Genomic DNA, 12,675 nt, shown 5'->3' on the forward strand with positions numbered 1-12,675 from the left:
ATACAAAATGCATTTCAGATTGTAAATCTAATCCTATTACAGTGATAAAATGAATTGCAATCTCATCAATTTAATTTAGCCTTAATTATAACCCTGATTCTGATCTCATCTCTAGCAGTTTTAAGCTTGTGTATTTGCAGAGACAACAGTTTAAAATAAAGTTAGACTGCAATCAGGGCCTGAAATAAACTCAGTGAGCTCTAATGATCCAAGATATAAACACTCTGCTTAATTCAGTGTCCAATATTGCTTTCAGATTAGACAGTCTAGATCTCACACAAATCACAGATTACTCCTTATTTTTATTGGTGGATGCTGTGTAACTGAGTTGAAACATTTTACATTTTACCAGTATTTCAAACTTTTATCTTATTTAAAAAACCACAGATTAACTGATGAGTAAACTGAGTTAGGGGCTAAAAGGCTCCTTGTTTAAAAAAATGTAACAGCTTTTGAGACAATTCTTTTGAGAAATTCTTTCCAGACCTTCACAATCTTTTTTTTGTTTGTTCCTTTCCCCTTTTTTGTCCAATGGAAAAATGGCTTTTGAGAAACTCAACTACATATAGTTCATGGATGCTGCTTTCACAGCAATTTACTTCGTGTGTGGCACCAAGGGACACAACTCACCCAGCTGCAGAACAAGGAGTAAAATCATACTTACGTGGTACACACGACCCAAACTTATCAGGGAATTCAGATATCAAATCATCGTTGATCCGATCTTTCATAGGACCCAGAATAATAACCGGCCTGGTGTAATTAACTGAACAACAAAAAGAAAGTACATTTTGATGATCTTACTGATAATAACAGTAAATCTTCCAAAAGATGCACTAAACAGAGTTGTTGCCTTTATGTATGAAGTGAAAACTTAGGTGTACGTTTTATTGATGAATACTTTGTTTATTGACATGAATAAGGAAAATGGAACGAGTACCACTCATTTTGCAGAGCCCTGTGATGGTGCATGCACATGTAGTCAAACGACTATGTGGAAGTATATATATTTGCTATTGCTCAACAAGGTCACTCCCAAATGCTTGCAGATGGACTCTCTCATGGGGCATGGAAAGGAGATTGTAGGATTTTTTTCTCCTCAGTTATATGAGTGCATCCCCCATTAAACCAGGTGGGTGCCCTCCCATTTTCAGTTTGCCTTCCCGTAGGTTCATCTACCCTGCTTAGAGGCACATATCACACAAGAAGAAAAATAATAAAGGCTTGCCATGTAACAATATCGCAGTAAATCTAGAAAATCTGCATCAATATTTTGTAGGCTGATTAATGTATTTATCAGTAAAGGCCATGAGAGCATACTGAGGAGAGTCCTGAGAATGTTAGGAAGCAGGGGCTAGCGAGGGAGACCCTTACATCATTTCTTTTGTATGTGATAGAGCGAGTGGCCAAGAAAAAGAGCCACAGAGAATCTGGGTCCGGCACAGCAAGGCTTACTGATCTGCTGGCCCCCAAAATGTGAAGTGAAAAATATAAGGAACAGTGACAGAAGAGCAGATGAAACTTACTTTCCTGTCTTGTGACAGGTTCATAAGAAAGGATGCAGTCTTCTTGGCCTCCTGATGAGAGAAGAAAGATAAGATTGAAGCTGACAAGCAACACATCAAGTACTAAAGCTTGATAAAATGCTTCACGTAGAGACAGATTGGGTTTGACACTTCTCTCTGGTAATGCTCTCACCTGAACCATTCCAAAGTCCCTCATAACTTCAAAGTACGGAGATCACTTTTTTCCTTCCCTTCCCTCCCCTGCCACTTGCTTCAATTATATTTGCTGAAATTGGGCTTTTTCAATGATGGGCAATAAGGCTTCATTTATTGATTTGGTAGCAAGGCTGTTTACAAGGATAGTGCAGAAATTTTAGATGCAATTCTTTTGATTGTCTGATTGTTAAAGCCCTAACATGCTGCTGCAGGGCAAACCCACAGGCTACCTAAACTGAACTATTTTTGTTCTCAGAATATATGAGTTTTGGTTGATCGTCCTTCTGTGCATAACCTCTTTAGTCTAGTTTATTTACAGCCTGACATCTAGCTATGAGCTATTTGATGACCCTTATCCTTTCCCTGAACACAAATCTCACAGCATCATATTTTACGCACTTATCCTCGCTCCACTCCTGTTAGGACAGTGCTGTTTCCTAGATGAGGAAACAGCACTTAGGACATTTAGGGAACTAAAGCAGAGAAATTTGCCATGAGAAACAAGTGGCACTGGATGGACCATGACTTGCGTGCAGGTGTACAGCCCCGATGCATCACTGTCCTCTCCTCTACGAGAGTGCAAGAGGAGAGGGGGGAGGATTCTTCAACCTACTGCATGAATGAGTCCTAGACATTTCTCTTTCTGGGTCACTGTCACGTACTTGGCGCCACATAAAGGCTCTGGCAGGTTCTGAATATGACTTAGGCTTAACAAAGTTTAAAATTATGATTTTATTTTTACTCAGTTCAGGGCTTATCTCTGAGAAGATCCACAGATGGGATTTTGCAACTAATTTAGATACTACAGAAGCAAGAGTGTCAGTACCAGGGCTTTATAAAATAGACAGGGTTGCCTTAATTTCATCTGCTAGCATGCACATGAGTCTGTGTTACATTATTCTGGTGGGCTCCTGCCAAACTAAAGTGTGCACATACAGGGGAAGAGTGCTGCCTGACACCGGGTGGACGATACCGGTAGGATTTAGAGGGGCCTAGACCTCACCCTGAAGTAGTCTGACTGCTATCTGAGTCACTCTTGAGGCTCTGTTAACTATATTAACAAGATTTGTATTGGATGCAATGCCTAGCTCCCAAGAAGGTACAAAACTTTTTATGGTTTAGTCTTAAGCTGAATCCCACCCCATGAATCCAATATATTGATAGATATTTTTTGTGATATATTATATAGACAGCTGTGAGAAATGTGTAAGAAAGTTTTTCAAGTAAAAGTAATGCTGTAATTAAGAAAAATGACAGAAAAAGCAAATAAAAAAAATGTACTGATGTGTTAGGAGAGAGGGAGAAACAGACAGGGCCAACTCCAACCTAGCAATGGTGCTGAAGCAGCAAAGGTGAAAACATCATTTTTAATAAAAGGAAAAGATTAGAGAGCTTTTGAGGGCAAAGCAACATAACATATGAGGAGTGTGGATAATGGACTTTCTTCTATTTGCAAATGTTTGATACTGTAATCACTTGCTTAACTTTGGCTTTTTGCAAAGTTAAAAACCTAGAATTATTGTTACACTAGGTTTCATACATCAGATGTATTATTCTCCCTTAAGTTTCTCTGGGAATTTTAGGGGTGATATAAAACTCAGGATGTCCCATTCCCCTGGAGACAAAACGATTCACTCTCCAGGCTGGATGAAGATGCTCCTGCACTGCCTGCCCTCCAGCCCCAGGAGCCAAGGCTATGGTTTTCAACAGCCTGAGAAAGTCAGTCTTGGGGTGGGCGATGAAGCCATCATGTACTAAGCATGTGGAGGGACGCCTGTTTGTACGAATACAGTCTTATACTTGAAAATACTTGTTTCAATGGCATACAGATCCACAGAGGGGGATTAATTTCAGCTAATTTCAGAAACCTGTAGCGTGAGTGCTTATGTCTAAGCTAGTCCCTAGGTACCCTTTGGAGTCAATGGGTGCCTACAAATAGGCAAGTGCTTATTCTAAGACATGAGTCATCTGACCTATTTTAGATGTCTACTTTGGGATGAGAGAAAAAGTCAGAAGGGTGTGTTTGTCTCCATTGTCCCATAATGGCATTTAAACAGCAAGGCCAGATGCAGACATCTGCATTTAAACAGTAGAATCCCATGGGAGTGACAGTGACAAGAGCAAACGAAGGAAAATAGCCAGTAACTCTGACACTATTGTTTAAAAATTTTTCTGTGGGCTAATATTTGGCTTTGGCACAGAATTATAACCAGCACAGAGAAGCCAGCACAGATTTTACCTTCTGTTTTGCCCAGTCTCTGGCAGACATGTCCACATGCTGAAGCTGTCGTTACATCCACGCTATCAGTAGGGTATGGGCTGTGGAGACAAATGAGCCTGTCGTTTCACGGAAGTCTTGTGAAACTGTGGCCGTTTTTTCCTGTGAAACTTTGCTGAAGGCAAAGAAAAAACTCCAGCCCACTCAAATTGTGCTGAAGCTTAAGCCATTGGAAAGGGTTGCAGAAAGTAAGGAGAAACTTTGAGGCTGACTGTGATACACAGGGCCTTAAAGATAGATATCTTCCTGAGTGAAGGCTCTTCAGCACTGAGTTACAGACTCAACATGGAGTGTGAGCGTGGGGGAAAGCTGCACCATTTCCACTATTTTATTTTCTGGAAAAAGGGCTTAGGAAGCTTAAGTTTCTGTGTGAATAAAATCCTTCCAAGTACTGTCCAGACAAAATCCTGTAAGTCCTCAGAGGCTAATATGCACGTTAACTGTACCAGACGGTATTCTTTAATGATCTCTGCTCAGTCGGTACCGCACGGTTTTGAAGTAGTCCATAAAGTATTGAGTATAATGAAGAGCTCTAGAGTCAATCAATAATCGGATTGCTATAACCTTGTGATGGCTTTGAGGTGTGAGACACAGTGTGAAATTCAGCAGAACACAGGCTCTTATTTATCATTTGAATAAGCCTCATTTACCACCCACGTTAATGGCTTAATTAGCACAGGTTAGCTATATTGATCTGGAACATCTTTGTGAAATTTAACAGACAAAACAAAAAAAGAAAAAAGAAAAAGCCCTTTCTGTAAGACTCTGGCATGATCCCTTGTTCTTCAGTAAAATCCCGCAAAGTCAAAAAGAGAAGAAAAGAAAGAAGATAAGGAAAGAGAAGAAAGAAAAAGGAAGCTTTCCTAAATCTAATATTCTTATGAGTAAAATTATTGAAGGGCTTTCACTTTCCCAGAATCGCTATGGCTCTGCTTCCCTTTGTTCTTGGTATGCCTGTTGGTGAGTTCTCGTGCTCAGGAAGAGAGAATAACATTGCAGCCTCTATAAACTGGGCTGAGAGGTTTTGTGTGGTCAGACGACTTTCATAAGGACTACTAATTTCAACTTTTTAAAAGATTTTATGGTGTTCAGAGGAGTAGCCCTAAAATGGATTTAAGGTGTTGCCTCTCTTTTCCCCTTCTGGTTAGATGGCAGAGGGTCTGTGAAAGACTCAAAATCACAGTTTCAGCATAGACCTGGCAGATATCAGGCATTTTTCATGTAACCCATAAAAAGGCCCCATTTCCTTCCGTCTTGTCAGAGCATCCAGAGCTTCCGCAGGGCTGGTGTAATTGCACCCAGCATGTGAGTAATGGGGCAGGAGAGCTGCTGTAAGATGCTGTGATGCAGCCACCATGTGACCAAACGCCCACCCTTGTCAAGCACTTTATGCTGTGGGAATCCATGGATTTTGGCATCCTATTAATGGCTGTGAATGAAAAAAATCTGTAAAGGCATCTATGGCAGTGGATAATAAAAAAAGCAGTACTTATGAAGACAGCTAAAAATTATTTATGACTTTAGAAAAATCAAAGGGAATTTTTATGTTCATTAAAATTGCTGGGCTAATGGTGGTAGTTACCATCAATACACATGTGAAATACATGTAGATGAGACAAATTAATTTTATTTTTGAGTGCTTGCCTGAATTTTGTTGCTCAACTGGATCTAAAATCAAAGAAGGCTTATTTTTCTGTCACCATCCATTTTGGTTTTGGGCTAATGTATGGATTACCTGAGTTGGGCTTGCAAGATCTTGGAGAAATCAATTTCTTGTTTTGTTTCATCTGCACAGACCGCACTGGACAGCCAATATCCTAACCTCTATTCGGGTCAGAATCCCTTTCCTGGACCTCTATTTATGTAAGTAAACACATGACTTTTGGCAATATATTGATAGCTATGAAAGGCTGAGAAGACAATACATAAAAAGATCATCAGTAGTCTGAGAATGAACTTATGACTGAAAAGTGCTCTATCAGCACTTTATGTTTAAGATCAATATAGCTTGTGAGGGCAGAAAATGAGACTTCAATACTTGTGCCAGTTTGAGTGTGCCTGAATAGTATAGTAATCCTTGGGGAGTGTAAGGGCCAATGAAAGTGTACTAATTAATCGGTGGCCTAACATAATAATCAGGACTCCTTTAACCTTGTTCTGAGTCTTCAAATCTCATTACAAGAGTGACTTGCTGACAGATGGTAAAAATTTTTGTTTCTAACAATTTTCCTTATTTTTAACTTTTAGTCATGTATTGCCTCTCTAGGTAATCGGTGCAATCACAACCAGTTATGCAATTAAGCTAAATAGATGTGGTAATGTGTGTGTAATTTTGATGACAGCTGTAAAAACCTTTACTGAACTACATGTAAGTTAGTTAGAGAGCATTACCACACATATGCAGTAGAGAGACTTGAAATTCATGGCCATTATGAAAATCATGTCTTGCAAAATAAAAACTGATGAGTCCACAGTAAAAAATATGTTCTTACAAGCTTGGTTTGAAAAAGAAATCGGAACATTTTAAGTTACAGAGCTCAAAATAAACTTTCAGTCATGGTTTGGTTAGCTGGTTCAGGGATAAGTCAAACTTGACTGTATGTATCCTTATCACAACAAGAACACAACTTTCTGCTAGACCAGGACTTTATATACCACTCTTCAAACTTGGTTTTACTGCTGAGAACAGGTGCAAATAACTAACATGGCCATAGCCTTCATATTAGCATGGCCAATATGACGCAGTAGCAGCTGTGTGGCGGCTCAGCCCCTTTGAGATCAGGCCAACATTTGTTCCTGGCTCAAAAATACTTCTTAATTTTTTATAAAGGGCCAGATTCTGCTGTCAAATGTATTTGTGGTTCCCCCTGAAGTTAATGGAGCTGAAGGTTATTCGTTGGGATGAAGAAAATCCCTCTGTTGGCTCCAGCACTTTTGCTCATTACAAACCCAGTGTTGAGAGCACTGGCAGAAGAAATCAGGTTTACTACCTGCAACAGCCTTGTTGCTAAGAAGTGGTCAAAGAATTTTCTCTTGAGACCACATAGGAGGACTTTCAATTATATTATTATTCTGAAATAGGAAGTATCTGACTTCTGTAAAAAAGTTGATTTTTTAACCCCCGAGCCCAAGACATGAGCAATACTTCAGTCAGATACTCAAATTTTTAAGCAATATGTTTTTCTAAATAAATATGGATGTATCAGAATATCTTCTAGAAAAAACTCAGTCAATTTGTAACCCCTCTATTAATCACTGTTCAGGGCACAGCCTGGACAGCACTCAGAAACCTTCAACATCACTTTGGGTAGTTGTACCCCTGATTTGGAATGGTTCTAGGAATGATCAAGTAGTACAGGTTTCAATACTAGCTACTTTTCACTAAAATGCTCATCATGAGAAGCAGAAGTTAGAGAAACATGTTAAAGCAATTGCCAGAGACCCACTAGAAAAAATGCAGAACACCTCACTCCGGACTCCAACTGGCCTGTTTTTACAGGGACAAATATGAACGTCTGCAGGAGAACACGTGGCGCTTGCCAGTCATTTCTTACCCACACACTTTTGTTTGTGCTGGCCAAGGTGTGAATTGCTGATTTCCCACAATTCAGAAAGCAGTGGGGCAGGCAACCCCTTTCTTCCTTGGGAAACAGAAGAGGAAAGGGGCACTGGGACAGGGTCACAACCCCATGGAAAACCCTTGAGCTCTCCAGCAGTTTTCTATTTGCTCCCCGTGAATGTCTCAGCTTCACTTTTTTTTCTCCTCTTAGTATGCCCCATTTCACCAGTGCACAGACTGCGGGCTAGATGAGTTTGCAAGTCAACACACATGGTGTCCTGGTAAAATAACTTGTAGTGCCTCACCCTGAACACACAAATTCTCCTCAAAATGGCACTACATCACACTGAAGAACGGCTTTGCAACATGGCTGGCTCCAAATGGAGTTAAAACAAACTTGGTTCTGTGGCAGCGACTGACCTTGGGCCCCATTCCCAGCTACCCAGATGCAAACAAGAAGAGCAGAAATAATAACTGCATGCTGTCTTATTCTACCAGGAATGAGCTTTACCCCGAGCACCTATTATTATTTTCCTTTCATTAGGAATAAATAAATTAGAAGGCAGTGAGGAATACGTCTTTAGGAAATGTTCACAGACTAGGTCTGGTAATTACTCTTCCCACATGAGGGATATTGATAGGCTTCTACTGTACAGTGTCCTCTCTCAGCAGTCCCACAAGGTCAGAACTGCAGTGAAATAAGACAACTTCTTCATGAAAGGTCTAATCTATCTTATCTCCATGCCCTCACAATTTGCTGACTGCTCTCTCTGACCACCCGCCTCTTGCTCTCCTCTGTCTGATTCTTCTCTGTTGCTGAGTCATAATTTTTCTAGGGGACATTTGCTGCAATGAACCGTGTGATGGGACATATTGTTGACATAGGGTAGCCTGGAGATCCAGAGAGTAACCATCTGGATTCAGGAGGGCTGTTAGTTCCCACAGGAGATATGCTGATATGCCATGGTCGTGTAGTAACTGGACACACAGTCAGGTGAAAGTTGACATGCCACCATGGCCATCTGAATCAGTAATTTCCAAAAGCTGGTCACCAAAGTTGCTGGTTGCCCAAGGTCAGGCCTTGAAATGTCATGTCAGCACACACCAATGAATCATTAGCAGATGGAATTAGGCCCTTTGGGCACCAGCTCCTGGGCTTTAAAGCCGCTTTCATTTGGCATAACCTAAGACTGGCTTTCTCTGCTGCTAAATGGCATAGCTCTCCCACGGGCAGAGAAGGAAGCCCTCTTGCATCTTCTCCACCAGGCAGCAGTCATTGGACACATCACTAATGTGTGGGGAACTCCAGCCAACAGGATGTAGGCTGGATGCTGCTGGGATGAGACAGGAGCTTGCCCAGATGGAAACCATCCTGGAAGGAGAGCATCTGCCACAGGCAGTTGTTACCCCAACACTCCTTTTCCTTCCAAGCATGTACCCCAAACCTAACTACCCCAAACCATTTTTGTCCCCTTTCTTGCACCTCAAAACATACACTTTGTTTCAAGCTATTGCACAGCCAAGGAAGAACTGGCTACCTGGCCTGTCTTATGATGAAGTTTGGGAACTAGCTTTTGTGGACCTGCTCCAAATGTTTGGCTGCAACTGGGCACCCTTGTTAAGTCTCCTGTTCGGGACAGTACATCAGGCATGGGATGTGCTCAGCCACCAGCCTAGATTCTCCTCCGGGCTTTTACCCTGAGCTCACTCTGAAATAAACATACCTGGACGAGATTTGACTCATGCAAACTTTTGAAAATTTAACCTGTTGACTGCTTCCTGATTGCAAAGTTGGTCTGGGGAAAGAGCATCTTATATTTCAAACATAAAATCCTCCTCTCCTCCTCAGTAGAGGACGCATTAAAAATAAGGGCGTTCAGAACTGGATCTTGGCAGTTCAAGAGCACCTACTGTTTTCTTGTGACTCTGGCAATTGCTTTCCAAGGAAACCTTTGCAATACAAGAGAATACAAACTAATTTACCATTTCTGAATTACATAAGATTAGCTGTTTTACTGAAAAAAACCAGTGTTTATTAACAGAGCTCAACTGCTATGCACTGTATCAAGACTAGTAAATATAAGGTATGATCCCAATGATTACCTGAATGTATGCGGGTGCTTAGCACAAGTGCTGAGTGACTGGTGGAAAACTTGATTTGCTAAGCAAATGGCTTGAAAAAATTAAACAACTGGGTGATTTAGTAAGCAATCTATAATTTTAATTACCTTTTATTACATTTCCAGTAATTTATTTAATGCCTTTTTTGCTTTTCAACGCTTCCAGAAAAATAGTTATATTGGTTAAGTTTTTGGGTATTGCTAATAATTAGCCAGAACGTACAATCTGCCTCTTGGCTATATGACCACATGGAGTCTGTAATTCCAACCAAATCAGGTTGCAGGGTTGGGACCTTCACTTATAGGGAATCAGTGACATTCAGTGGCAGTGCCTAAGGGGTCCTAAGGGTCTTTTTTGAAGACTTCAATATGCATTAGGAAATCTGTACCGCCAAAATTAAGGGCTTAACAAAATTTTTGGGACTATTTCTTAGCCCTTCATAGAGGCATGCAGAAATGCAAGTAAAAATTGTGACCTTGTAAAGAGGATGCATTTTGCAGATTTGACTACACCTATGGAGTAATAAAAAAAGATCATCAAGAAACTGCCCCCTCCCTGCTGAAATAAACTTCTTGTCACTAAACCAAATAATCCTGACTTTCACAGGCTACCCAAAGCCAGGTTTGGTTTTATGTCCCAGAATACATCCCAAATAACAGCCTTCTTCCCTTTTCTTATAAAGGTTGCCAGTTTTCTTTTATAGCTTTGTACTCAAGATGTGGTTGTAAATTTGAATTCCAAGCCATTTGCTCCAACTGCCTTTTTAACATTAACAAAAGAGTAGCAAGGAGAGAAACAAAATAAAAGAAACAAACAGAACAAGCAATGCAAAGTAAAAGGACTCTAATGAAAGCAGTAACTTACTGTAGCTACTTTCACTATTGCTGGCATTAGAAGAAACATGTTCTGCAAGAACAGTACAGCAAATTAAAGAACATAACCAAGCACCACAGAGCCACAGAAACTTAAAAGAACTGACACAGTCGTGCAAAGGTAGTTGTGCAGAGAGGAAATAAAAACTATGCAGTAACATCACCTGAAAAATCTTAGATAATTTACACAGGTAAAATGAAAGCTTTCTCTCTTGTGGTGTTTCAGAAAGAGACTATACGTATTAGCTAGGGATACGTGTCATGGCAAAGCCATGTCTTTTCTTGATGAGACAGTTAATGACATCTCAGATTACTTAATTTCAAAGTACAGTATAATCCACTTGCATCTTGCTGAATGTCTTGACTAATTTAACGAAACCTGAGTGTCTGCTCATATTATTCTGCACTGTAACGTGCATCATTAATAAATTAGAACTATTCCTGCTAAACTTCTAACCTGTGTCCATCTTTAATCACTGTGCACTATCCCAAAGGGTTAACAAATTAACATGAAAATGGTTTTGATATGAAAATTGTAACCACATCTATTTTAATCTGTCCAAAAAAAAGAAGACAAAGCTGGTGACAAAACTAAGAAAAAAATGGAAGAAATCTTTTTTCAGACATTATCTAGCCTCAGGATTTGAGCTAGACTATGAAAACCTTTACCAGACCACTGGACGGGTGAATCGGGATACAAGATCTGTCATGATGGCTCACACTTGTGGTTTGACAAGTCTGGTGTCCTGTTTCTATTATCATATTATTTAAGGGAAAGTGCAATCTGTATCACATGAAGTGGCTGTTCCCAAAGTGTAGTCAGCAGACTGTTTATGGTCAGTCAGACCATGCTATATGGTCTCCAGGAGGTCTGCAGTACCATATTAAATGGTGGTTTTAGTAGTATCTCTGGTAGAAATGCTGATTACTTTCCACCTGGAATACTATTTGGCAGTTGAAACTTTTCAGCTGGTCCAGGACATTTAGAAGCCAATGGTATAATGGCTATATAGTGGGGAGCCACCCTGGGTTAATGAGAATGAGACACAGTGGTTAAATGAACAATGGGTACAAATAAGTCACCTCCTGACAAACATCAGGAGCCAAAATTGGTCTGATATTTGTCATTAAATCAGTGCATGGATTAGGCTGTGGATGACCCACAACACCCACCTGCAACTGCCTCTAAACATTTTCAGTGAAAGAAGGAACTCATAAAAGCCAAGAATCCCCTGGTATGAACCCAGAGCAGACCATGCATGGATGTCATGAAGGATGACTATGGGAACAGTGCCAAGACCACCCCTTCTCCGCAAGGTGCTGCGTTTCCCTCATGTACCAATCTAATGGCTTGGGGTTCATAGAGTGGGGCTGATGGGGTTACTGGAGCAGCAGAAATGAGAGGGGATAATATCTGATAAAAATAATAATGGAAAACTTTGATCTTGGGCTTAGTAAGAAGCTTTAAAAAATTAAACTTACATTTTGAAGAAAACAGTATGTTGACTTTCGGACATTTCATAGCAAGTTAAGTAGGGTTGTCTCAAACTAATATGCTATACAGGATGCTGAAGAACTTTATTAAACAGGAACAAATATCCTTCATAGTATGAACTGTCATCAAAAAGCATAGGTGAGTTGAATATTAGTGAAATTTGGATGGGCGGGAATGTCTAGAGGTGTGTCAGTAATTGAAAGCTAGGCGCGGTATTAATAGAGACACTAGAGCCTATATAATACCTCTGTGCTACTTTTCCCTTAGCAATTTGCAGAATTCCGTTATCTCCTTTCAAATGGTTGGATGTTGTGGAGATTTGTCTTTGTAAGGACACTGATATTCGGGAGGGTTATCAGATCAAAAGTATTCTGCTCCTCTTTAGGCAGGGAAGGATCTGCATTTGTTGCTAATGAGCTGCTACGACACTTTACGTAAAGCAGCCGAACAGTTAAAATTCAGGTGGCAGTGACATTTGCTGTCTATCACTGACAAAACTAGCCTTGCAGACCTGTTTGTCATACAAGAGATGAAGCTTTCATCTTTAAATTGTGAGCTACTGTATGGCTTAAAGTTAAACCATTAAAATGTCCCTTCAACAAATCAGTCAGAAACAGAATAATCTCAAA

At 40.2% G+C, this 12,675-nt stretch overlaps 1 protein-coding gene across 2 annotated transcripts in view; it reads right to left on the reverse strand.

Annotated features, from left to right (window-relative positions):
* The window catches only part of DLG2 (discs, large homolog 2 (Drosophila)), a 671,422-nt gene that overhangs the window by 8,361 nt on the left and 650,386 nt on the right, over positions 1–12,675 (reverse strand). For both annotated transcript variants that reach the window (XM_009323461.1, XM_009323460.1), the window contains 2 exons: positions 1,527–1,577; positions 665–766 (listed from right to left, as the gene is read on the reverse strand). In XM_009323461.1, coding sequence (XP_009321736.1) covers positions 665–766; positions 1,527–1,577 — 153 coding nt within the window. The remainder of the gene's footprint in view (positions 1–664; positions 767–1,526; positions 1,578–12,675) is intronic.

The sequence above is a fragment of the Pygoscelis adeliae genome, unplaced genomic scaffold (genome assembly GCF_000699105.1).
Source record: "Pygoscelis adeliae isolate BGI_AS28 unplaced genomic scaffold, ASM69910v1 Scaffold84, whole genome shotgun sequence".
In the NCBI taxonomy this organism is placed as follows: domain Eukaryota; kingdom Metazoa; phylum Chordata; class Aves; order Sphenisciformes; family Spheniscidae; genus Pygoscelis; species Pygoscelis adeliae.